Genomic DNA, 24,685 nt, shown 5'->3' on the forward strand with positions numbered 1-24,685 from the left:
CGCTCGCAGACACCACGGAACACCTCCAGGTGTTGATTCGGACGTTCAAACTTGAATCCCTTGATAAGGACTTCCTCCTGCAACCGATCTTGGCGCAGGTCCTCGATTTCCCTTTTCAGCAGTCGGTTTTCCGCGGAAACAACGTCGACCCGATGCGCAAGCTGCAGCAGCTTCCCGTAGAGGTCCTTGTTTAGCTTTTCCAGGTCGTCCAGCTTTTGCAGCTTCGCGGAAATCTCCTGCAACTGCTGTGAGACGGTGGAATTCGCCGTCTCGGAGTTCGCCGACTTTCCGTTCTTCCCACCTTTGGAATTGATCGAGCGTCGGTCGGATCCGGTCATCCTAACCTCAATCTGCGACACGGTGAAATTTGAAGATGATTTCACCGAAAAGTGACCACAGGACCAGAACTCCAATCCTCCCGGTTCCGCAACGTCCTCCAGCGACCGGAAATATGCAAAACACAAGAAAAACAAGTTAATTAGTAATTTTTCCGAATTTATTTTACGGAGCGTAAATAATGCCGACCTTTCAGGTTGCAGTGCTGCCAGTGCCGTGTTGCAGCAGCATCAATTAGTAAAATAAAGTGGAAAAGCGTTGAGAAATAAGAGAATCAAATAAGTAAAATCGAAATCAAATGGAGGATAGTAAACAGAAGCTGCGTTAGAGTATCAGTGAAACAAAATTAACAGAATATAGATGATAGATAAAAACGGAAAGAAGAGAAACCCCGTTGTGTGATGTTTCAGGTACATCCACAGCAGTTGACTCAACATACTGCGAATCAAAACAATACCGTCTACAATCACAAATTACTTCCCTTTCCCACATTGTCGCGCCCCTTTCTTCTAGCCGTCTCGACTCTGACCCTCGCTGGTCAAAGGTTTACGATCCGTTTCCACAGGCCACCAGCTAGGTCATCATGAAAACCAAGCCAACGTGGAGGTAAGAAAATAGGACACTTGCAAGGAACCAGAGCTATACTGTCCTGATCAAGAAAGATCTAACAGGACTACGGACGTAGTCAGTGACGCTCCTTCCAGGATGTTCCTCGCCTGAGCGTCAACTGAAGGGATATCATCAGAATCATTCGCACTTGGCCTGCAAGAACGATCAAAATCATGGTTAAATCATAATCAGGTCCCTGCAATGGCGGCCATCTTTTTGTAACAAAGGCTTCTGACGAGTACGAGAAGATAAAGAAGACACCAACAAAAAAACAGGTTGTCAAATTGTATCAACAAACCTAACCGCGTGCATTGATCCACTTGGAAAAATGATAATTTTAATTGAATTTAGGAGAAATTCGAAGAACGGGGTCTCCTCGGAGCCAATCCGTCACCGAATCTGGATCACCGCAAAAAACGGCTTATCAACACCTCACCGAGGAATTCGTTTCAGCAAACTTACTGCAGCGGATAGTGGAACCGTACTGCTCCGAACAGCTCCACTGAATGCAACGTTGATTAGCTAAAAACCCGGCCATTCCGGTGCAAACAGTCGGGCAGATGCATATCGAGCAGGTTAAGGTTTTATGTTTGCCTTCAAAAAAAAATCCTGGGTGCTCCTTTTTCAACAAATCCACCGTTATTTTTTGGCCAGTGATTTAGACCACGACGGATATTCGGTGGTAGCCGCGACATTTCATTACTAAAGTTACTCTCTGATTACGCAAACATCAAAATAAAATATTTTTAAAGCCACACTACCGCAAAGAATTCCACATTTTCGCGAAAAAAAAATGTGGGTTTCGATCGCTTTGACGTTTCTTTCGGCTAGTCTGCAGAAAGGGGTCAAGAAACAGCTTTACGAACAGCAGAACAAAGGAGAGGGAGCGATTTCTTGGGGCTTTTCTTCACCCTCTCTGACTTGCTTGCGCTGCCGCTGCTTCCCATTTGAAATTTTTCTTGACCGGTTTCTTCCGAAGTGCATACCTTACATTAATGTAAACAGTAGGCCGCCATCTACCACTAGAGAGCCTATATGGAGAGGCGAAATGTCACTCTGAGGGTTCCAGTCGAACTGTCAAATCGGGGTTCCAATCGAGCAACAAGATCATGCAAAAACAAGGTTGGAATCAATTTAAAATAATTTTGGCAAAAAAAAACGAGACTTATAACAATTACAAGTATTGTAAAACTGTTGTTGATAATAATCTGGTAGTTTTTATTATGTTTGTGCTTGTTCGGTACAAGAAAAGTGCCAACACCAAAGAAAAACTACAAGTTTTTTAACCTTAAATTTAAATGCCAGAACATTTCATTTCCCTATGTAGGTCCCTATCTACCACTACATCAGCAGACGATTTCAGACGATTTATGCGTGGGCTATTTTTCAGACAGGGGCTACTCACTAATACTAATGCAAGATTATGGTGATGGACGAGTAGAGTATCCCTTTACTCTGACACCACCCACTCGGGCCACGCTTAAATGCTCGTCGCGTTCAACGCCGACCCTCTGAACGTCGGGGAAAAAATCGGGGACCTGGCGTTGCCTGCAGGGCTCGCATTTTTCGCTTTAGTATTGGTGGGTTGGGAAGAGTAAAGGGTGACGGGCCAATGCTTTTTCGGTGCATGCAGCGCTGCTGAACATAGGGCGTTGATTTTGTTAACGTGTGTGTGTGTGTGGTCCAATCCAATACCCGCTAACTGGTAGCGATATTATGGGAAAGTATAGTTTGTATCAGACTCTGTATATGCCTAATGCTGATACAACTTATCTCAGTCCCGGGTATTAGGTGGTGATAGCCCTCGCGCTGCTTCCAACGACCCGTTTCAGAATGACAGAGCTCCTTGCGGTCCAATTCCGAGGTCGCTGGGCATTGTTCGGCCCCGCCTAAACATAGAAGCAAGCATCTGAAGGAAACTCGATCTATATTTAGACTTCCAATCCCGTCAGGCAAATCAGGAATCAGCGCGTATTTAATATGAGGAGATAACATGTTTCAACACTGAGAGCTGGTTGCACTGGCAACGTGATCGGTCAAGTTAATAATTAAAAAACTAACTCTACTTTATTCGCCCGCAATACCTTTCGGGGTGTATCCTAGGGTTCTACCTCTCCTACTAACATTGAGTCCAAAACCTCCCTACAAACATCTATACCACTAAGGTGACGTAGGGGTCCCTGCGCACTTTAGATAGGTGTTTACTAACATTCCTTCATTTCCCCGAGGATAGCTTGGACCCGGCGTGGACCCCCTTATGCCCTGGGCTGTATTACACACTCATCAAAAGATGAAGACATGGTATCTCCCGTGTTGAATTATTATTCCGGATGAGGGTCTAACACAACCACACCAAACAGTGGTATAAGCGTTGTGGAGCCTTCCGGTGGTGGGGCGTCCTCCAAATGCTAATGCTAATGCTAATAACATGTTTCAACACTACGGATCAATTCACTGCTAGAGTGTAAACCTTCTGATGGCCGACTGCTTAGCGTCTCAGACCACCAATCCAGAGGTGTGAGTTCGAATCTCACCTGATTCATTTTCGTTTTTGTTCATATTCAAAATTCAAATTCCTGATTCCAAATTTCAAAGGTACCGGCCGGGATTTGTTCCCTGAACCTTCTGCTTATGAGGCAGAAGCCGTAACCATTAAGCCACGGAGCCGGTCAGGGCGTTGATTTTGTTAACGTGAGCTTATATTCAAACAAAAAGCTCCTCGATATTTAAATAAACATTATTCGCTTGAAATCGTCTACCTGTTCAATGAACAGGTTGAACAGGTGGACGAGTCGCCTCTGGTTTTGTTTTATAACAGGCCCTTTCACTCAAGCTTAGTGATGTTTTATCCATGGTCTGATAACTTTTTTTGTGAAAATAACAGTTAAATTCAGGTGTTCCACAATTGTGGGAGGCACAATAACATCCCACAATCATGGAACAGGCAATTTGGAGGCAGTGTTTTTCTGCTCTGGATAAAATAGTCTTGAAGTGATGTTTTTTGTTCAAAAAGTACTACTTTTACTAATCAAATAGCAAGAAAATGTCCAAATAAAGGTCCTAAAAATAGCAGGGTCGAGAGAAAAGCTGCATTTGACATGCTATTGACAAATTATCACAAAAGTGTTCCGAATTTGTGGGTGTTCCGAATATGTGAGATGACTGTTCTGTTATGTTTCTGAAGGTTGTCATCAAATCGTTATATAGAAATAGACAATGTTAGGAATTAGATAATATTTTTTTTAATAATACAACTAAAAGTTCACATTTCTTTAACAAATAATATAACATAATTACGTTTGTTACAAATGTACAACTCTATTATTAATTTATTTTTGCTTACACAACTAACTACATACAAGTTATTTTACGATTCGAAATGTTGCGTACGCTTGCAATATTGTTCTTTCCGTTTTTATACAAACCGACGATAAGTGAATACTTGCCATATGACTATTTCCAGAAGTAGGTATTTCAGCACACTTTATTCGCTGAACTAGAACAATTAAATCCAATCAAGAAGTTGAAGAGAGCTGATCCCAAAGAAGATACGAATAAAACGATTGTGCATAACAAAACACACTATTTCTGCTACTCCTATCGCCGCATAGCAGGTAAATAGGCGGAATAGGCCGCCGGATACATCGAATTCTGCTGTGCTCTCTGAATTGCCGAAGGGTCTTGATATTGCGATTGCATGTTCATTACACCCATTTGGACCGGAATTTGAGCAGCATTATTGATGAACCCGGCAGCCGGATTTGCGATGTAACCGCCAGTGGTTGAAGATTGTGCTGCCGACATTCGGTACGTATTCAGTGTGCTATAAGGCGACATAAGATTCGGACTGATGGCCACGTTAGGGCTGACCCGGCTGGAACTGTTGCTCATGTGTTGAATTGGGGCAGACGCAGTGTTTCGAGACAATCGGCCGCTACTGTTTTGTGCCCCCGTGATCGGTGCTACGTTCATGTTACCGGTGTAATATTTGTGATAGTTCAGCGAAGGCATTTGAGTTTGTATTGATGCCGGTGGAGTCGAAATGTTTCTCACCGCATTTTGGTTGCTCATGTGCGACGGCGACGGCGTGATCGAGCCACCAACATGGGAGTGATGATTCGGCGGAGGAGTAATGTTTACAGCTCCCGTTGGAGGAGTATTACAAGACGGACCTACCATGTCCACGCTAGTCGTCAGTTGCTGCAACTTGGATAGGCACGATAATGAACCTTGGATTACGTTTCCCTGACTGACGGTTCCTTGAATGTTTCCGGCTTGACAGGGGCTATCCATCTGTGGAGTTGGGGTAGGAGTGGGCGTTGGCGTTGGTGTCGAAGCCGGTATTGGTGTGTGCGACTGCGTATGGCTTACATTGCCTGACTGGATGTAGAAATTATTAGCCGAAGAAACCGCACAAGACGACGGCGACGGGCCCAACCGTTGGTGCGGACTGTGCAAACTGTTGGGGGTCGCCAAACTCGTGTGGCTTCCGGACATCCTGTGCTGTATCACAGTCGTCATGGGGACGCTCCCGTATGACGTCGGCGATTGTGGATAGCTTTGACTAGATAATCCTAACTGTGATGTGATGTAGCCGGATTGATGCATGTTTTGTGAATGGTTTTGGTGGTTCGAAATGTGACCATACGATTGGTGCATTTGTTGCTGCAACGTCAACTGATGCTGATGCTGTACGACATTTTGCTGTTGCATTGCCTGCTGTTGCTGTTGCTGCTGTTGTTGCTGCTGCTGCTGCTGTTGGTGCTGTTGATGCTGACCAGGACTGGTTAACGGTTGCAAGGCATTACCCACAGGTGGAGTAGCTCGGTTTTGATGTCTTTGTTGTTGCTGTTGCTGCTGCTGCTGTTGCTGTTGCTGAGGATGATTTCCAACTGGAGTGGCAGTATTTCTACTTATTTTGGGTGTAGACGAACGATTTGTTGTAGAAGTTCGATTGTTTTGATGTTGCATCTGTGACTGAGCTTTCCCTCGCCCGCTAGTGTTGGATTGTTCAATGCTTTGATTATTGATTATTGCCATGGTTTGGTGCTGTGGACTTGAAGCTGGTACGTGAGTGTGCATATTCATCTGTTGCATTTGTGTTTGATGCTGCTGTTGCTGAATTGAGCAATCTGAATATTGGTTAACCTGATGTGGGATAACACTTGCAGGACGAATACTCTCGACGGAATTCTGAGCTGTCATATCGGTGGAAATACTAGCCGGAGATTCCAACCCCAACTGGGTTACATCCAAATCACACTGTCCATACTGGTGCATGTTGTGGACTGAATTCGAATTCGCATCGGAATTAAAACCACCGATGGCTTGTACCTCACCTCCATGCTGCTGTTGCTGCTGCTGCTGCTGCTGTTGTTTGATATCGGTCGCAACAATGTTCGTATTGTCCTGTTGACCTAGCTGCTGTTGCTCTTCGTTTTGGAACGTTCCTTTGGAGTTGATCGTTTGTGGGTGAATGTTCTTGTTCAAAAGGTGCTGATTATGGTGCTGTTGTTGATGCTGCTGAATAGCGACCATCTGACACGATGCCGCCTGGTTGTTGGTGTGAGCAGTTTGATGATTAGGCTGCTGCTGTTGCTGCTGGTTCGACTTGACAAGCATACAGTTTTCACTTGATTTGTTGTCCAACTTGTTTGCTTTCGAATTTGCTTTAATTTGATTGTGACTAATGTATTGGCCAGGAATCGATTTGGCACATGAAATACCGTCTATGTTGACAGTCATATTAACACCAGACATTTGCTGTTGCGTCTGATGTTCAGTGGCACTTTTGTTAAACTTGGATTCTTCCATTGCCTTCATGGCTTTGTTTGATTTGTGTATGTCACTGCCACTGTTCAAATTCATTTGACTTTTCTTGTCAACTCTTTGGTTCTGGCGCTCTTTTGTCTGGTAGGATTGCTGATGCTGCTGATATTGTTGCTCCTGATGTTGTTGGAATGCTGTTTGATATATATTAGGTGGAAAACTGCCGTACGCCATCGATGTTGCTAGGTCAAGATGAAACTTGTTAGGTGATTTTTGATTAGAGGCATCCAGGTGGGACAAATTATATCCTTGATAATACGGATCCAATTGCCAATACTGAGAGGTTGTGTGATAGTTGGGTAGTTGATTAATTGCAGGAAACTGTGGAGCTATCTTATTGAGATCAATTTTCGTATCATGCATGTTATGTTTCGAAACATACTTGTCCGTCCTGGAATTTGCGTTGTTGCTAGAAACGTTACCACCCATTTTGTTACCATCTTGGTTTGTCATGTTTTGTTTTAGCAACTCTGACCCATAACTATTCTTTGCACTACTGTTGACACTCGACGATGATGTGCTTTTCTGTGATTCCTTTTTGATAGTTTCTGGTCTTTTCAACACATTTCCACTAAAATTACTTAAATCTTGTTCATTTCGTGCTTTCGCGTTTTCATTTTTCGTTTCCGACTTCACGTTTGTGCTTTGCGTTTTCTTAAAATCAGATTTCACCTTTTTAGTATCATCGACAGCAACCGATTTCTCTTTGAACTTTTTTGCGTCTGTGCAGTTCTCATTCTCGTGTGCACCAACTGAAGGTTTGTTGTCCACAATTTTATCAGCATTGTTTGGGGAAAGTTGCCGATACTGAGTCGACGATTCAGTTTTGGGAAATTTATTTGGTGATGTTTCCTTTTTCACGTCAACGTTCTTGATGGAAGGTATGCTGCTTTGTTCGTAGGATTTCGCTTGAACGGTTACGGCTGTGCTCACTGCAACCGTCACCGGTAGCGTTGGAAAACATCGTACATCTTCACACTGCTGAATCACCGACTTTTCCTTTGGAATTTGATCTGTCTCGGCCAGTTTGTTGGCCTCTTCGGCTGCACTTTTGATGAACTTTTTCTTATGAGATCCGGCGCTATCCACCATGCCGACGTACGAGACATTATCCAAACATGCATTGCCACTGTCTTCTGCCTTGGTTTCCCTATGCAGATTTTTCACGGAATTTTTGTTTTCATCGCCCTCAAACGATACATTGTCACCAGGAACCTCTTTTTCAGGAGATTTCTTAGAATTTTCAGTGCTAGACTTTACATCGACAATAATCTTGGGTCTTCGACATTCCTGGTTCTTGTCATAGTTTTCATTTATTTTCAAAACACTTGCTGTATTACTGCCGCTGGTTTCCGAGCTTTGATTTACGGGAAGAAAAAATGTTTGCTGCTCGTGTTTTGTCGGACTAGGTTTCTCGACTTGCTTAACAACACCACCGGAATCCGCCGACGATTCCGTAGTAGTTGTGGAACTTGATTTGGATTCTGTTATAACGGAAATTTGTTCTACTTTTTCGTTCAGCGAAGCTTCTTTATTTGCGTCAACAATTTCTTTGTTACAATTTGTACTGTTGATAAATTTCTCCTTTTTCTCCTCGCACAACGCATCTTCGGGCGCATCCGGCGATAGCTTCTTCGGCGATGCATTATCCGACCGCTGTGAGTCAGGCAAGTCCTCTACCTTCAGATCTATGCAGGGAGATACAGATTGATCAGTTGGTGAATCTGTTTGCTGTTTTGAGGAATTTGGTTGGACTACTTGCTCAACTTCTTTTCCTGGCGGCTTTGAACTCTCCGAAACGCTCTCAGTTACGCCATCAATCGCGGGATTGTCTACGGGCTTGTCTGGATCACTGGTCCCCTCAGCTATTAACTCTGGTGCCGCTTCGAGGGAACTCTCCTTCTCCTGTTCTTCGCTTTCGGCGTTAACTTGAACTTGACTGTTTTCATTCTTTTTCTCACAGTCTGCATCCGCAACAGCAGCTTCAGGCGTTTCCTCCTTCTTTTCCGGTGATTTCTCCAATACTTGGTTTGTATGCTGATTGACGACGCTATCAGTGGCACTTCCGGCATCAACCTCCGAATCGATTGGTTTAGTTTCGTTTCGCTCGTCTTCTCGACATTCTCCGGGGGACTTTTGCGGCTCGTCCAAGGCGGGCGGTTCATTTGAATGGGTCGGCCCGAGTGAAACCAACATGGTGGCTTGCTTTGTTACAGGTTCGTTTGTAGTGGTCAGAACAGAAGCTTTGTCTGAAGTTCGTTCATTCTCTTCTTCCATCTCATCATCGGCTTCCCCGGACGAAACTTCACCCGTTGAATCAGCTTTACTACTGCTCAGCTGGTTTTCCACTTCCGATGGCTTTGATTCTTCCGAATCAGTCTTTGAACAAATGTCCATCGAGTTGCTTCCTTGAGATTCCTGACTCGCTCTGCCGCTATCCTTTGCCGAAAGTGAAGCCTGTTTGGCACGAAGCAACTCCGGAAGAGTTGCCTGTCTTTTAACAACTGGACTCATTTCCTTCGATACTTCTTCTGCAGGTACAGACGAAGCAGCGATCCGGGTGGAATTGCGACTTCCGAGCCGCTGGATAGCACGCCTTTTGCTTTTAAGTGGCACATCAGGTGATCGGCAAGCTGGTTCCTCGTCGAGCGGCTTCTCCTCGCTGGCGGCATTTTCCGTATCACTTTGGTCCATGGCCAGTCCTGAGTTTTTCCGCAACTCGGACGGGGGTTTTAGCTCCGGCTCAGGCGATGGAACTCGTTGCTTGTGTTTCCGAGAGGTGCTCGCATTCGGCTTTGTCGCTTTTTCTGCCTCAGCATCGGTAGACAGACGGGTTCGCTTTGGGTCACTTTCACCAGTGTTTGCCACATCTGACCGCCTTCGCTTTCTGAAGTCATGCTTGTCGGATGTTGTGGCTAGCTGTGATGCGGGTGGCGATTTTACCATCAAATCGTACGTGGTATCATCGAACTTGTTGGGACGAACCCGTTTGCGTCCAGCCGCAGACGTTGATATAACCGGAGTTGGAACTTCGCTTTTCTCTTGAACTGGCGCTGTAGACGGTTCTGGCTGAGCCGGAATAACCGGCCGCTTTTCGCTGCTGCTGAATCTTTTGTTGGCCTTGAACGACGTGAATGATTTCTTGCCTCGCTTCTTAACGCCTCTGAACTCCTCGCAAACATCGCTCTGCAAAGCAGCCACTACCGAGATTGGATGTTGTTTGCCAGTGTCCGGCTCCGGAGTTGGAGCAAGATCCTCAACCTTCTCTTGCTTCAATCTTTTGTCCTCTGCCGGTAAATGGTCCGGACTTAGATCACTTTCGACAAACGTCGGTGCCACCAACAGCAGCGGAGTCCAGCGCAGACATTCTTTGTCGATTGTTCGCCTGGTTTTAGATTTCAACAATCGCTCGTTGTTCTTGTTCACGATGTCCCAGTCTATGCAAATGACCGGTTTATAAATCTTGAAGCTGCCCTGTTCAACTTTAATATATTTGACAAAATTCAACAACTGAAAAGCAAGCGCAACATCGGCAATCACAATTCCAGTTTCCCGTGAAATGGATTTCAGAGAAACGAACCGACTTCTGTTATTGTGCAAATATTCTAGTACTACGGACCGCCAATATGCATGGTACGTTACACGACCCAAATCAGAGAGCGGTTTCTCAGGGGTTCCGGGTTGCCCTTCCTCCCGGCTTAACAAATAACTAAAATCTATCAAGAACCTTCCAAAGCCCTGTCGCTGATACTGCGGCATTGTCATTATGCACGACACGTTGTACTTTTGCTGGCAATGTTTCTCTTTTGAGAAGTAACCTACCAAATGATAGCCCTTCCGGTCGTACTTGGTCAGCACGTAGAACAAAAACGGCTCCACGTCGTAATACAGCGTCTTGTGGTCCAGAAACAACTTCGCCAACAAACAAAGGTTTTGACAGTAAATCTTGTTTGCGTTGCCGTCCACCTCAAAGATGGAAATGTCGTTGCAGCGATAGATTTCCGTTCCCGGTGGATGCCGCCAGGTGCACTTGTCCTGATGCCGCTGAAGAACCGCCTTACTTTTGGTGTACTTTAGGCAAAATTCACACAAAAACAGCTTTGGCAACCTGATAAACAAAAGAAACAATCCTTAGTTTGCAAATCACACATACACACACACACTGTCTTTCAAACACTCGTCGATCCCCTACCTTGCATATTCCTGAGGAAATGGACTCGAATACCAGGTTTGTATTTCGTATTTCCCAAACTCTATGGCAGCAGGACATCGCTCTTGCGCGGCCATGAACTTTGACGGTGACTGCAGCTTGGACGATTGAAGGGGCTTTTTAGGCAGCACAGGCTCGGGTGTGGTGTCTCGAACGAATGAAACTTTGGTATTGAGACTCATCAGCTCGGCCAGCGAATGCGTTGCCTGCTCGCGAACTTCTTTGTACAGATCGACGTCGTTCTTGGTGACTCCATTCGGCAACGGAGGTTGTTCTGAAAACGGAGATAACCAGAAAAAAAACATGGTAAAGGGTGAAGGCAATTTAAATCGAATTTGAGAAGTAATCACCACGTCTTTATAGATCATGTAATAAAATAACACTTAAACCCTAGTTCACACATTAATTGTGGAATGCTCTCTTAATACATCTTTGATTTATTTTTCTGCTGTCCGGTTATTCAGGACATAGTTAGAATCTGGCTAGTTATTGTATCTACATTCACATTGTTTGCGCAAATACTAGCGTCAGAATCTTGGTTGCCTTACCAAACCTGATCTTTCTTAATCCATCAGAACTCGTGATGTTACATAGTACACAAAATAAATATTTCTCCAAAGTCGTTAAGTTACATTTCGCGGTCAGATTGACTAAAAGAGGACTGTACACTTATCTTCGTAAAAACTGTGGACAATGCGATGCTTTTGAAGGATGAATCGTTGATTAAGGAGACACTGGACGTCGATCCAATGCGCACCTTGGGGACAGAATGGACAACCCTAATTCCTTCTGGAATGTGTTCATTGGACCATCCCCTACACACCTGTCTTTATTCCGAGTGAATCCATGTTGTCCTTAGACTTGGAACGATTGAACGAAAAGCACAAAAATCCCATAGAAATTTCCGGATTTTTTTTAAATGGTGCAAATTTCCAGTTTTTGCTTTTTGGGTGTTTTTGAAACCGCCTTGAGTCAGGGGTATTAAAAACACCCAAAAAGCAAAAACTGAAAATTTGGTTTTTTGGACCTTTTAAAAAAAACTCAGGATGTAAACTTTAATCCGCTAAATCAAAATCAAATCATTCGCTCTACAGCATTGCCTTAGCGTTCTCGATTGCGAGATTCCTACTCGAAACTAGGTGTCCGAAGGCTTGATTGTTGAGGCAATTGCAAACCTCTTTTTACACCTAAGCTTCCATCCACCCCGGGATTCGAACTGACGACCTTTGGATTGTGAGTCCAACTGTCTACCAGCGACTCCACCGAGGCAGGACCCAGGCAGACGACTCCTACACCTGGATTGAGCTAACGACCTAACCCTCTAGGTTAGACCGGGGCCAACATTTACTTCCCTTCCGACGGAAGGCGTGATCAGACAAATCTCGTCTCGTAAAATGCCACCGGGACCGTCTGGGATCGAACCCAGGCCGACTGGGTGAGAGGCAATCACGCTTACCCCTACACTACGGTTCCCGGCTAAGGACCGCTAAGGAAAGGCCAATTCTCAGCCAAATGGGCTGCTATTTGGCGTGAGAGTCCCTATGGGTATCCTTTTTTTTTTTTTTTTTTTTTGGGAGGGTGGTCCAGCCGCACATCGTTGATGTTGAAACCTCTAAACTGGGCCCTCGTCCTGTCACGTCCGTCAGTAGTCTTGTCGTATATTACAACTAGAATCAGATCTGCCAATGAATTAGTACACTTCGACCAAATAAACACTGACGCTGTATGGATCTGACTCTAGAATAAATGCACAGTTGTTTGTTATTCATAAGTCCAAAATGTTCAATTATTCGTGGAAATCTAAATTTTAATCTAAAATCCTGTTCAAAACTAAATGTTCATTTAACTGTTGCAGTACTACTTCTATCAAAAAACAATTAAAATTTGTGAACTGATATACAAATAGGATAGAAATCGCGATTTCAAAAACAAATTACCATTTACGTCAAAAGATCCGTAGTTCCTCGATTCGCAACAATGGTCAATACAACCATAATCCGAAAACCGTTAGTTCAACAGATCAACGAATTTTGTCCGATATAATAACATTATTGATTGATTGAGACTCTATGGACAATTTGACATAAAAGAATGCCTAGTATTCTACATCAATCAAAGTTTATTGACAGCATTACTCTAACTTAACAATTGCAACTAAATTTATCATCAAATAGATTTCGAAAGCATACAGATTTATTTTAAATGCTAATGCTAAGCAACAAATCAATTGTACTATCCTGAAGTCCCAACCTAAAACCCACATTGTGATAGTGAAAAAGTCACAGTAGCAGCGGTGTCTTGTGCAATTGTGATATTTTCACTATCGGAGAACTACCTAGTTCACGAAGACAGCTTATCGGTCTACGCTTAAGCCCTGGGGCTGCGACAAAGCGAGTTCTCGTAGCATGAAGTGGTGTCCATAGCGCTTATAAAAAAGAATGTATACCCAAATTTTAACTAATGCACTAGGATCAAATCATGCCCCTTGACTTTACAAGGCCCAGGGAGTCCCTATGGGTATCCTTTACAAGAGAAAAATCTGTTTGCTTTTATCTGAGTTTTTTTTTTTTTTTTGTTTAGTTGAAACACTCTAATACATACGGAAGGGTGTTTCAACCAACAGTTCGTTGACAGCTACCAACCAGTCAACATCGTGGAAAAGTCGCTCTCGGGCTTGTTTACTTTCAAAATCGTTAATCTCGCGTAATCTCGCGCGGTTTCCCTGCCGAATATGGGAAAAAAGAAGTCAAAGGCACCGCCGCAGCACACGTTCGATCGACGAGACTACGGTCCGAAACAGAAAACTAACCCCACTTTGGACACCGAAGTGAAACAACTCGCTGCTGCGGATGACGGCTATTCACTCCGGCGAAGGGCATCTTACTCGGCTTTGTCTAGCACGCCAAACGAAAATACCTGGGCTGGTGCGTCCACCCAGCCAATCCCACTTGCCAACGGGCTTGACATTTTGCAGTCGATGGAAGACGATGACTCCAGCAGTATCAGCGGTGACAGCATCCCGGGAGTTGTTGACATCCGCGGTAAAGTGCGCGGACCTTTTTGAGAAAAATAACCGCTGAGCTGGTGCAGTTGAACGCGGAGGTCTTCACCCATGCCAAGCCGGAGGACGCCCTAGTGAAGATTGTCCTTTCGGGTCTCTCCGTGTTCGAGGTTGATGATCTGATCGAAGAACTAGAAAAAAAACTACATATCCTGCGGGAAGTCAAAGTGCTGTCGAAATCGGAAGGTGGAAATCGGGTACTTTACCCCCTCATCTTGTGGAAGGGTTCGGTGAAGCTGACGCAGCTTCGCGAGGTGAAAACCATCTGCAACGCCGTGGTCTGGTCTGGCGTTTTTACACTGGCCAGAAGCACGGATCGAAGCTGGAGAAAGCCCCGGATGACGTCCGCCAGATGATAAAATGTGCCAACTGCAGGGTTGTTACGGAGAAGTCGAAAAAAATCCGCGCCAAATCCGCGCCGTCCCAAAATCCAATCCGCGCGATATCCGCGCCATATTAACAAAAATAATTTCACAACAACATACAAGAGAGTTTATTTTTTTATGAAATAAAAAAAAATGGGAACAAAATCAAGAGCTCCATCAGAAGAAACACAAAAATCACAGACGATTAAATAAAGTTTTATTCAATCAAAAAATAGCCGCATGAGGCCGAATCTCAGAACGCAAAATCTTGAAACGCTGAAAATTTTATGTTTATAAATTTGAAAATCTTGAAAAATCATAAATCTAGGGATTTGAAATTTTAAATGCAGTTCGTACTTGATGATTTTCGCCACTCAGAAAAATCGAAACACGAAATTTGTATTATTTTCTTCTAAAAATTTCTCGAACCCAACATATGTTTCCGAAAATACTCCAATATTATCAGTTTTTCTGTAATCTATGATGATGAAAAAAATAATATCATTTAAGAATTTAAGAATTTTGCAGTTCTTATTTCAAAAGGTTCTGAATTTAAGAATTCAAGAATTTTGAAATTAAGGGATCTTCTAATTTAAGAATTTGTGAAATAAGAATTTGAGAGTTAAGAATTTAAAAATTTAAGAATTTAAGAATTCAAGAATTCAAGAATTCAAGAATTCAAGAATTCAAGAATTCAAGAATTCAAGAATTCAAGAATTCAAGAATTCAAGAATTCAAGAATTCAAGAATTCAAGAATTCAAGAATTCAAGAATTCAAGAATTCAAGAATTCAAGAATTCAAGAATTCAAAAATTCAAGAATTCAAGAATTCAAGAATTCAAGAATTCAAGAATTCAAGAATTCAAGAATTCAAGAATTCAAGAATTCAAGAATTCAAGAATTCAAGAATTCAAGAATTCAAAAATTAAAGAATTCAAGAATTCAAGAATTCAAAAATTCAAGAATTCAAGAACTCAAGAATTCAAGAATTCAAGAATTCAAGAATAAAAGAATTAAATAATTATATAATTAAAGAATTAAAGAATTAAAGAATTAAAGAATTAAAGAATTAAAGAATTAAAGAATTAAAGAATTCAAGAATTAAAGAATTCAAAAATTCAAGAATTCAAGAATTCAAGAATTCAAGAATTCAAAAATTCAAGAATTCAAGAACTCAAGAATTCAAGAATTCAAGAATAAAAGAATAAAAGAATTAAATAATTATATAATTAAAGAATTAAAGAATTAAAGAATTAAAGAATTAAAGAATTAAAGAATTAAAGAATTAAAGAATTAAAGAATTAAAGAATTAAAGAATTAAAGAATTAAAGAATTAAAGAATTAAAGAATTAAAGAATTAAAGAATTAAAGAATTAAAGAATTAAAGAATTAAAGAATTAAAGAATTAAAGAATTAAAGAATTAAAGAATTAAAGAATTAAAGAATTAAAGAATTAAAGAATTAAAGAATTAAAGAATTAAAGAATTAAAGAATTAAAGAATTAAAGAATTAAAGAATTAAAGAATTAAAGAATTAAAGAATTAAAGAATTAAAGAATTAAAGAATTAAAGAATTAAAGAATTAAAGAATTAAAGAATTAAAGAATTAAAGAATTAAAGAATTAAAGAATTAAAGAATTAAAGAATTAAAGAATTAAAGAATTAAAGAATTAAAGAATTAAAGAATTAAAGAATTAAAGAATTAAAGAATTAAAGAATTAAAGAATTAAAGAATTAAAGAATTAAAGAATTAAAGAATTAAAGAATTGAAGAATTAAGGAATTAAGAATTAAAGAATTAAAAATTAAAGAATTAAAGAAAAACTAATCTTTCCCAGTTCCTGAGGGGAACACCCTTGAAGAGTATCGGGGCCGGCATTTACAAAGCGGATTCAGTGGCAGTTTCATTCTCAAATTAATGTTAACATGTTAAGGTTAATGTCAACATTCCATAGGTCGCCTACCTAAGGTGTCGTGATAAGGTCCAATTTGTGACGATACACTACCTTCCCTTTACTAAGCAATCGATTCCAGAAGGGAAAAGATCACCAGTTGTGTTGGTCCGAGCCGGGATTTGAACCCCGATCTACCGCTTACGAGGCGGAAGCGTTACCACTGGGCTACGTGGCTCGGTAAAAGAATTAAAGAATTAAAGAATTAAAGAATTAAAGAATTAAAGAATTAAAAATTAAAGAATTAAAGAATTAAAGAATTAAAGAATTAAAGAATTAAAGAATTAAAGAATTAAAGAATTTTAAAATTTAAGAATTTAAGAACATAAGAATTTAAGATCAGGATTTCATGTTTCAAACACACCCCCAATCTGACCTAAAAAACTAAACTGCATCACCCCACATTGTCAAAAGTAATTTTTCATGCGTAACTTGCAGCACAGGAAGGAAAATACCTCCAAACTCGAAGAATTGAAACCGAAAAATCAATCATCACTCCTAATGTTGACATTTACTAACGTGAGCAGGATAAATTCTTTTTTTACAAACTCACATTGGCCTAATTACATTGTTTTGCTTGAAAAAACCATCCGTCAGACGATTTGCTCCCGGTAGATCCCGGAGCTAAACCTGAGTTTTGTTTAGATTCGGATGAACACGGATGAACTCGAACCTAAATTAGCTCTCGCACAAGTACCACGGTGGGCTTGACGCGGGTGCCAAATTAGCTTTGCAACGCAATTAGTTCCCTGCGGTGGAGATGCCCTAAGGCCGTTGCAAATATTTTTCAAAGTTTCAAAGTATTTTAAAACATTTTTTTCATTTAAATGTTGAAACCATAGCTCGTAATTACAATTTGTATACTTTTTCAATTTTTTTTTATGTAAATTTGTATTTCTAATCAAAAAGTACTTTACAAATTTTTTGATAAAGGGCTCTGTTTTCAAGATATACCCACCGAAAGTTTGATTTTAGCTAAATATTTGCAGTTTTTATATTTAAAAAAAAAGTGACCATGAGTGACCATTTCTGAAAATATTTTTTTGAAAAGTTCAGAAAATTAGCTATAAAATTGTCTAAGAGGCATTGAAGATTGGACCTCCGGTTGCTGAGATACAGCTACTTTAAGTAAAAGAAACACGAAAATTGAAGTTTTTTAAGTTTCACCTAAACAACCCACCATTTTCTAATGTCGATATCTCAGCAACTAATGGTCCGATTTTCAATGTTGAAATATGAAACATTCGTGAAATTTTCCGATCTTTTCGAAAAAAATATTTGAAAAAAATAAATAAATCAAGACTAGCATTTTAAACGGGCGTCACATCCAATGTTTGGCCCATTTAAAAGGAAAGTCTTTATTTAAAAAATTATAAATTTTTTTTTTTTCGAAAAGTTCGGAAAATTTCACGAATGTTTCATATTTTAACATTGAAAATCGGACCATTAGTTGCTGAGAATCGATATTGGAAAATGGTGGGTTGTTTAGGTGAAATTTAGAAAACTTCAATTTTCGTGTTTCTTTTCCTTAAAGTGGCTGTATCTCAGCAACCGGAGGTCCAATCTTCAATGTCTCTTAGACAATTTTATAGCAAATTTTCTGAACATTAAAAAAAATATTTTTAGAAATGGTCACTAATGGTCACTATTTTTTAAATTTGAAAAACTGCAAATACAGTCGACTCTCTGGTTGTCAATATCCAAGGGACCGTCGAGGAAGAGAATCATCAGTTTACAAAACGATGCAAAATGAAGACTCGATTAAAAAAAATGTTTTTCTTGGTACCCAGCTATGGGAGAGAATCATGGCAACGTCCAGCAAACAAAAACAAACTAATGTCAAACACCCTTCAAAGCTTCGTTTTGCAAAGAAAAATGTCTATGCAAGCCATGTGATAGTGACAATATTGACAACCGGAAGCGATTTTTAAAGCAAACAGAATTCAAGGGACCGTCGAGGAAGAGATCCTTCAAGCAAGAGAAAATATCGAGGAATAAAGCCAATCGAAGTATGCAGTTTGAAGGGACTGAAAAATTCATCGATAGATGGAGCAATATTGATATCGAGAAGATCGACAGCCAGAGAGTCGACTGTATTTAGCTAAAATCAAATATTCGGTGGCTACATCTTGAAAACAGAGCCCTTTATCAAAAAATCTGTAAAGAACTTTTCGATTGAAAATTCAATTTAACATTAAAAAATTACGTTAAATTTGTTTTTGCATGAAATTTCGATTTTTTTTCCAAAAATCAAAAAAAAATCAACAATTTATGACTCGGCGGCAGATTTTTTGACCATGTTTCTCTATGGCTCAAAAGTTGCGGGTTTTTGTCGCCTAAAACATATCAAAAAATCTCGAAAAACATAAATACGTATTTTGGGAAAATGAGTTTTTGTAAAAAAAATTATAAAAAAAATCTGCAAAATTTTTTTCCGTGTACCTATTTTTTTCTCAATAATTCTCACCAATACATACAACTTTGCCGAAGACACCAAATTGATCAGAAAATTCACTCAAAAGTTATAGCTGTTTGAATATTTACTTACGATTTTTGTATGGACAGCTGCCGAAATTGCATGGAGACTTGTATGGGTGAACCAATTCGCAATTCGCAATTTTCAGTGTAAGAACGGGCCTTGACCGATCTTATGCACTAGGTTCCCAACGAACACGCACTGCCCTTACACCTACATCTCACCCTTGCTCTGAGTCAGTACGAGCAGCACGCTAGAACACGCTCTTAGTGTTCGTGCCAGGCATGCACACCTTCTTTTCCGATTACGCATTTTAACTCGGCTTGGGGTGGTACATTACGTAGGGTTTGATGTAAGTATAAGCGCCTAACCATTTGTAGTGTGCCTATCAATTTTCATTAAAGAAAAAACTGTTTTATTTTTAGTTTGAATTCAAAAACTAATTGTTATTTACTGTGTTTTGTTTTCTCCTGAAATCTTTCCTAGTGTTGAGTCGTGTTTATATGTTGCTATTTTTTTGTCACGGTGTTTTGTTACATTTTTGGTCCTAAGCATTTTATAAAAGTTTTTCAAAAGTACAATAGTAATATTTGTGTTAATTCTTTAATCATTCCAAAAATTGAGTAAGGGCTCGAACCTCATTTGTTTGAAGAAAAGGGTGAAGATTGAAAACAATGGACAGTGAAAGAAATATACTATTTGAAGAATCAATAGTAAAAGAAAGATAGTAATTTATGAAGTAGATAAAGAAATTAACAATAGTTAATAAATAGAGGTAACAAACAAGCTCAGATTGTATTCAGAGCAATTTATAGGGCAGATGAAAAATTATTCAAATAGATAAATACAGATAAACAAAATTGACATCGCTGCCAAATTAAGGGAAAACAGACAGTTTGTTACAGCAGCATCAATTAGTAAATAGAGTGGAAAAGCGTTGAGAAATAAGAGAATCATGAAAGTAAAATCGAAAACAAATGGACGATAATAAACAGAAGGCGGGTTAGAGAATCAGTGAAACAAAATAAACAGAATATAGATGGTAGATAAAAACGAAAAGAAGAGAAATCCCGTTCTGCGATGTTCAGGTACATCCACAGCAGTTGACTCAACATACTGCGAATCAAAACAATACCGTCCACAATCACAAATTACTTCCCTGTCCCACATTGTCGCGCCCCTTTCTTTCAGCCGTCTCGACTCTGACCCGCGGCGGTCAAAGGTTTACGAGCCGTTTCCACAGGCCACCAGCTAGGTCATCATGAAAACCAAGCCAACGTGGAGGTAAGAAAATAGGACACTTGCAAGGAACCAGAGCTATACTGTCCTGATCAAGAATGATCTAACAGCACTACGGACGTAGTCAGTGACGCTCCTTCCAAAATGTTCCTCGCCTGAGCGTCAACTGAAGAGGTATCATCAGCATCATTCGCCCTTTGCCTGCAAGACTTGTATGGGTGAACCAATAACACAAAAAAGCTTATTTGGCCATAGGGAAGGACCCCACAAAGTTTGAGCCAAATAAAAAAATACAAATAAAATCCTTTTTCGGTTTTGGTAGAGAATTTGAAAAAAACTACGTTTTTGTGCTTTGCTAAGCTTGCTGGGTTCCTATTTAGTTAGTACAATTGAGCACAGAGGCTTCGAAATATTACTAGTACTGAAAAAGTTTAGTTCTGCAACGTACGCAGCGTACAAAATGAATAACTCAGTCAATCGTTTATTTTCCCGTTTGAATGTCAAAAAATTTAATAGTTTCAAAAGTATTACCTTCAATACAAGTGTTTATAAGTTGACCTTTTCCGAACTTAAATTAGAGCTATAATGAACTTTTCAGCACTGGTATTTCTAGGGAAGAAAAGTATGCCGTTTTGTCTTTTGAGAATGACAGAATGAAGTAACTGTAAAAAATGTAATATTGTCTGATACACTGCAAATCAAGCATTGAATGTCTCGTTTTTCAAGAAACTTTGCATACAGAAAATTATGTCAACCTTTAGAGAACTTGTTAAAACTTTATTTAATTATGAACACGTTTCGCCCACCCAAAATAACACTTGGCCGTAAGTCATTTGGCAGAACAGCGAATGGCAGAAAGAACTAGACTAAAAGGCTTTTAGAAAAACGAGCCAGATTATTTGATACTCAAGCATAAGTATTTTTCAATATCCATGTAATCGAGAGGTTTAATATATCAACAAACGGTGAATGACTTTGTTAGTTGCGCGCTCCCAACATAATGTACACCAGAAGAAGAGGGGGCTGAGAGAACGAAAGAGAAAGAGAGAGAGAGTGATAGAGGGAGCGTTTAGAAAAACTTGCGGTGCCAGCTATTTTGCCAATACATTTTCAATGTTTCTGCCAAGCACCTTTTAGTCAAATATTCTTTCTGCCAAGCGTCGCTTCTGCCAAATGACGTTACAACCAAGTGTTTAACGACAACAAGTGGATGCGCAATATCCTTGTCGTTAATTTGTTTTATAAACTTGCATAGCATTAAGATAGTTGACAGTTTGTGTATTGTAAAAATAATGTAACATTAAAGGCATGGCATTGAAAATTTTATATTAGGGAACAATTCTTCCGGATATTTTTTAACGCTTTTATGTACACCGCGTCAGAAAGAGGATTAGCAGTTCAATCGATTTAGTCATTCGTCATATTAATTTGATATATCTTACCAATTCGAGAGGAAGATGGATGGTGCAAGGATTCTGTCGCAGCTTTTCCAACCGAATCTGTGGCGAAAGAAGATTTCGTCTTCTGCTTGTTTGCTGTTGGGGCTTCGCCTGTAAGAAGTTCACTATTGTCGCCTTCGAGAGCTTTCAACTTGGCGGTGTTGAACATTTTTTGCGTTTGTGGGTCAGTCTTCGTTAAGTTTCGCTTTTTGTGCTGGTCAAAGTGTTTTTCATTGATCGCTTTCTTAACAAGCTTGCTCGGGGATAGCTTGTCTGGCATTCCTTCCTCTCCAATGGATCTCATGAACAAGTTGTAATTGTCCTTGATGGCTTGCTGCTGGTTGTTTTTCAACGATGAAAAGCAGCGGCTTAAAATTGTGCTTTTGTTGCAAGTTTCTGTCGTTTTCTTGCTTTCATGTTTCAAATTTAAGGCCGATGCTTTCTGTTTGCTGGATTTCAAGCTCTTTTCCACACATTTGGACGTTTCTTTGAACGAGGATCCTGCGGACAGAGTGTCAGTTGATGCATTCTGCGTCTTTTGAAAATGTCTTTCTCCTAAGACTGCTACATTAGTAGCGGACGCTACGGTTTGGAACAAGTTGCAATTTGCCGTTGGAGTATCTTTTTTTCTCGGTTTAACGTTTAGACGATTTTTTTTATCCGACAGAACCGACGCTGCTGGTAAGCCGATACTCGTAGTCAGTTGCTTTGGGTCGCTAGATGATTTGGGACAAAATATGTCAATATTTTTCTTAGCCTCCGCCGCAAACCCCCACGATTCGTTGCTGCTAAACATATTACTGCCGAACGCCAGTGCTGCTGTGTTCTGGCTGGTCATTACCGACTTTGAGCTCGCTTGAGATGCGATTATTCTACTGTCCATGGTATTAACACTACCAGATATTGCCGGATTTGTTTGCATTTTATCACAGTTGTTGTTAGTTTTTAACTCGAGTTCATCGGACGAACTGTCCCCGGATAAGTCATTACTGTTTGAGCTGGACGTGCAACTCTCACTTGAGGAATAGTTATCGTCTTCGTTATCACTACTTGACGATTCCGAGGACGAATCGGACAAGTTGAAATCTCGGCAATTGGCAATGGGACCTGCTTTATTAGAGTAACTTTTTGAAAAGCTTGGACCCGAGTGAACTTTATCACTGCCAGATCTAGAAGTTACTTTGGACCGCTTATTGGGAGGACCAGACAAGTTTGAACATTTCATTTCATCGTTTGAATAGCTGTTCGCGCCTGCAACCATTCTATGGTCGGCTGGCGACTGGCTTGTTTCAAATTGTGAGCGATACGAGTGTGACACATTTCCATTGAGAAAAAGACTTGGAACCCTTGCTTCGTTCTTGGATGTGACGTTCTTGGTCACCGGGGTTGGAACAATGGTAGAAGTAAATGAATTGAAAAGTTTACCAGGCAATTCCTCTTTCCGCTCCGGCGACTCGGGAGATGATAACTGGGGCTGCTTAATACGACGAACGTTACTAATTTTAGCACCGCTCGCTTTAGATGATGACTTGACCGACGCACCCGAATGGCGCGCCGTTGGAGACTGGTTCAAATCGACCGGTTGAGCTCCTTGCTGTACGTGCCTATCCTGTGTTGATCTGTTGGGTTAAAGTGTGAAAAAGTGTATTAGCTTAAAGCACTAAAGTATCACTACCGAAAGGAATTACTTCTTCTTTCTTTTTTCCTCCAATGCTTCAGGTAACTTTCGGATTTGTGTTTCAATGCTTGGGGAACCGACCTCTGCCTTGGCGGTTTTGTTGTAATTGTTCAAACATACAACGCACCTGAAATAACCAAAAACAAGTCAGTCAAACAACCAACGTTTCACGCAAATTTCAATCTTCTCCACACAAACCTCCAGATTGTTTTAACTTTCTTCAAGTCACTTAACCCGGGATCCATGCACGAGAAGTGGAACGCCTTGGGGCAGTTACCACAGCTCAGCACGCACGGCCCACGTTCGTTCTGCGTTGCGCAAGCGTCACAGGATCGACATTCCTCGCAGAACCATTTGTTGCCCCGCGTCACCAGCACGGAAAGGGGCGGAACCAGGTCGGAATCGCCGCTGGCACACTTGTTGTGCAGCGACATGCCGCACCCGTTACAAGAACTGAGTGGTTCCGGACCGCCCGCTGGACCTTTCGTGTCCGTGCCGAGGCACTCGACGCACACGGTGTTTGTTGATTTCTGTAAATAAAACAAACAACATCATTTCATAATTAGGGTCACAATAATTAAAAATCATGCATTTTACAAACCTTTGCAGGAATTTCATTGCTGGGTTTGTCTCTCTTTTTGGGAGAGTTTGATTTTCTCTTGACCACGTTTTTAGCAGAACTGCCAAGCTTGTACAGTTTGCCTTCCTGCACCACGCTTCCTTCGGCAAGTGCAATCCGGATTGAACTTTTGATTACTTGGTTGTAGTCTGTGTCAGACATGATGTTCAAATTGTTTGTTTGTTGAACGTAGTTTTCGATCGACTTTAACGTCGACCCATCACACTCGCCCAGGTCACGAACCGCTTTCGCTACCAAACGTGACAGATCACTGCTGTTCGTAACTGCCGTTACACGACGTTGTGTGTTGGTTGGTGCTTTATAGGAGTGCAATCCTTTGTTGTATACTTTCAGTACGGCGCCCGCTTCCACCGCTTCCTCGAGCTTCTCGGCCACAATGTCCTCGTGAAACTTGTGATGGCTGCCGATCGCCTGGCAGATTCGCTGGACGCTCGGGCGCTGCTTCTGGCACCGAATGCGCCGTATGGCCTCGAGGATCCATTCTTTCCACACGTGCGGACTGACGTCGTCACTGTTTTCACGCATGGTTGCAATCTGCGTGAGAGAAAAGAAAGTTGAAAAGTATAAGTTTTTTTTCCAAGACGTTAAACAGAAGATTTTTGTTGCTGTAAAAGTATTTACGTATTTGTCAAGAATACGCATAGGCATGTACAATAAATCAGGAACGCAAAGCTCGATAAAAAAAACCTGATTTAATCCCACCAGATAGAGCCTTTCTTACTAAAGAATATTACTTCTTTCAATTCATAACATCGACTTTGTTTATTTATAACGTCAGCACAAAATGATGATGATTGATACAAAAAATCTTATGATGAAAGCAAGGTATTATTAATGATGTGTTTTCCAAAAG

At 40.8% G+C, this 24,685-nt stretch overlaps 1 protein-coding gene across 3 annotated transcripts in view; it reads right to left on the reverse strand.

Moving 5' to 3' along the window:
* Positions 1–4,238: 4,238 nt before the first annotated feature.
* Positions 4,239–24,685, reverse strand: part of LOC6052361 (histone acetyltransferase KAT6A) — a 38,796-nt gene continuing 18,349 nt past the window's right edge. Inside the window, exons 2-8 of one of the 3 annotated variants that reach the window (XM_038257494.1) lie at positions 23,794–24,366; positions 23,391–23,722; positions 23,203–23,319; positions 22,940–23,133; positions 21,518–21,625; positions 10,967–11,258; positions 4,239–10,882 (exon numbers count right to left, since the gene is read on the reverse strand). In XM_038257494.1, the coding sequence (XP_038113422.1) occupies positions 4,543–10,882; positions 10,967–11,258; positions 21,518–21,625; positions 22,940–23,133; positions 23,203–23,319; positions 23,391–23,722; positions 23,794–24,357 (7,947 nt within the window). In that variant the 5' untranslated portion in view covers positions 24,358–24,366 and the 3' untranslated portion in view covers positions 4,239–4,542. Of the gene's footprint in view, positions 10,883–10,966; positions 11,259–21,517; positions 23,134–23,202; positions 23,320–23,390; positions 23,723–23,793; positions 24,367–24,685 lie in introns of all 3 variants that reach the window. The other 2 variants (XM_038257493.1, XM_038257495.1) reach the window with 2 other exon arrangements.

This window comes from Culex quinquefasciatus, chromosome 2 (assembly GCF_015732765.1).
Source record: "Culex quinquefasciatus strain JHB chromosome 2, VPISU_Cqui_1.0_pri_paternal, whole genome shotgun sequence".
In the NCBI taxonomy this organism is placed as follows: Eukaryota; Metazoa; Arthropoda; class Insecta; order Diptera; family Culicidae; genus Culex; species Culex quinquefasciatus.